The sequence below is a fragment of the Perkinsus marinus genome (assembly GCF_000006405.1).
Source record: "Perkinsus marinus ATCC 50983 genomic scaffold scf_1104296938764, whole genome shotgun sequence".
NCBI lineage: Eukaryota > Perkinsozoa > Perkinsida > Perkinsidae > Perkinsus > Perkinsus marinus.
In genome coordinates, this window is record NW_003213327.1 from 6,115 (window position 1) to 8,990 (window position 2,876).

General features: G+C 45.1%; 1 protein-coding gene across 1 annotated transcript; it reads left to right on the plus strand.

The window, feature by feature from the left end:
- Window positions 1-1,089: 1,089 nt before the first annotated feature.
- On the plus strand, window positions 1,090-1,905 carry Pmar_PMAR021167 (hypothetical protein; the record flags this gene model as incomplete). Its single annotated transcript, XM_002782573.1, has 1 exon — window positions 1,090-1,905. The coding sequence occupies one exon, from the start codon at window positions 1,090-1,092 to the stop codon at window positions 1,903-1,905; it is 816 nt and encodes a 271-aa protein (XP_002782619.1).
- Between the last annotated feature and the right edge of the window lie 971 nt (window positions 1,906-2,876).

Sequence of the window (2,876 nt, forward strand, 5' to 3'; positions counted from 1 at the left end):
GGGAATGCCTCATCATAAAAGTTTTATGAGTCCCGTACGTCACGTTTCCCATTTGTCGGAAGTCTGCTTTTATTACGCGGAGTGCGTAAATTGGCACAGTCCTGTTGTGTTATATGTCTCCATAGCGTGAGCCTCACGCCGTGAGGGAAAACACAAGGAATGGATAAACTCATATGGAATGGTCCGTTTTAAAGGACATGTGTGGAAAGTAATAGCGGGTAGTTGTCGCTTTCGGGCACACTCATCCATAATTTGTTAAGAATCTCAATACATTATGAATGAGTTACCACGGTAGGAGAAGATACAAAAACCTTAACTTGAGATTATTCGCCTCGTGCTGAGATATATCGAGACTCGATAATCCTAAGAAACACTATATAACAAGACTCTAACAAGACTATTTAGTCTCTTATATATATAAGAGACTAAGAAACACTCAGCGCATACTCGATAATCGAGTATGCGCTGAGTGTTTCTTCTCAGAGACCTTGCGGTGGCATTAAATGAATTTGAATTCGGAGTAAGTTACGAGCTGGGTAATGGTGTTGATAAATATCCCATACGAGCACATGAGTGTTAGTTGAAAATAATGATTTCAAGGTTAACTGCTCAAATCTTTTGCCTAGACTTTCCTCCAACTAGCTCATCATTTTGAAATTGAATAAATTTTGAAAATTTGAATCTGAATGTGAAGCAATCATGGAATTATCACTCAATCGTAAATATGGAAGGAGGTTCCAGCGTTTTTATAGACATTCACGAGCATGTGTATGCAGGCTCTTGTACACTCATCAAGGAAGATTGGCATCTACCGAGAAATGGAGTTGGATAGCTGAATTAGCTGCGAGGTAAGTCCACAATCAGATGTTTCTCTTGATCTTGAGATTTCCCTAAAATCTAAAATCATAATTTCGCCCTTGCATTTCGACCTTTAGACTTGTATAAAATCTACAATCATAATGTCTCCTTTGGATTCGTGCAATTTATGTCATTCCAAAAGATATCAAAATCATTAATTGGCCACATTATGTGACCCACATAATATGTGACTCACAGGCGGATTATTTTGACCTAATCTAGTGACTCACTATGTCCTGTTTCTCTTCACAGAAGAAAATCTATTGTGATTCTGGAATCCAAACTCGCTATGCTTGGATTGATGAATCGAACGAGTGGTCCGCGTACATTTCGTCGGAGCACTCTACTGGTATTGATGGTTGGCCTTGTACTCGCGATATAGTGCCGGGCCTATTCTTTTGCAATTTCTGTAAGGAACATCGGCCGCATTCTCGAAAGCTACTCAAGGATGCGCTCGATAACGCCCAGTCGATGGATAAATCGGGTTATGGTGGCAGCAAAGCGGTTGTTTCTGAATTTTTGGATAAGGCTAATGACATGTTTTGGGAAAGCTTTGACCCAGAGCTGTGCCCGCTGCCGAAATGCCCTTTCAACCATTCAGCGAACGTGGATAGCTTCTTCAAGAAGCAGGAGAGTGAAGGAAAGTCTGCGCGAGCTCGGTATTTCATGAACGTCGACAACGGCTATGACTTCAGCTCCTACAAGTCAGCTGAGTGCTCGGACATTGTTCATCAGGCTCCTACTACGGGTTCTCCTATCGATTGTCCAACAGGTTCCTCTGTCTTGGGTGATACCTTCAGAGTGGATACTGAGGATGGACTCAACCGTCTCTCATGGTCCGTTATGCAAGCTATGGTGAGTCCTATTCGTAGCTACAGCTCTAAGAAGGCTCCATGCCGCCGTATGTTCTGGGCGGAGCCCAGTGGGCTCCACATGCTTCTTTCGACCCCAAGGCTTTCGGTTATGAGCTTGTTCACTTACGAGGTGCGTACAGGCAACTCGAGGGTGAATTTCCTGGTATATTGGCTGAAGACAGGTCTCGGTTAGTCGTAGCACGTTATCTCCAGGTGGATTCTCTTGATCGAGAGCTCGATTCGTTCATTCGTAACCACGCTCCATGTGACAGACTATTAGCTGGAAGTTGGGTTTTTACCTCTGATATGACCCAAGGTAGTTCTGTGCATGGTTTAGAGCTGGGGAGGACGTATGGTGGGTCATCCAACTCTATGATTCACAACATCGCTGACTATTGGAGTTATTATGGCAGTGACGTGGCTTTTGCTGAGGTTGTTAACTTGTATGGTTTACGGCGCTGGGGTTCCTCCAGTTACGTTCTGAACAGCACCTATGTCAAGCTGTGTGCTCTACTCCCTCTAAGCACTCAAACCTCACCTGGTCTACGCCATAGTCTTTACCAGATCAAGTCCGGCCACCAGTCTAGCAAGCTTGAGGAGCGGATCGGGGACACTTTCGAGTTGATATGTACTCTCGCTTTGCTCTACAATCAAACTAAATTATTTAGTTTGGTTATTCAAGCCCTGGTGAAGATCAGTGTCGTAGAGTTCTACGATCAGTATGGAGATCCGTGTTTCGTCGACGATCCGTTCGTCGATGCTGCTTTTGGAGGCAAGAGGGACGTTGCCCGATCATCGGGCTGCATATTGCGACCAGCTGTTGCGTCTACAGCATTTTCTTATCGCAGTTCTTCTGATCAGCGCGGTATAGATGAATATCTGCAGGGTTTGGCTGATCAATGTATGCCATATGGCTGGCAGCGAGCTTCAGCTCTCGGTAAACGTGCGAAGAGTGCATATATCGATCTGTCTTGGGACGCCTTTGGCCACCCTGATGTGTATGTTTCATCCGACCTCAAGGTTTTCTCTCATGCACGGTGCTGGATCCGATATGTCGATGGGTCACGCCCGAGCTTGATGGAGGGCCGAAGCAGTCATGGACTCCGACAAGCACATGGCGCTATTCGTATGAAGCGATCCATGGCTCGATTCTTGGCTTCTTCT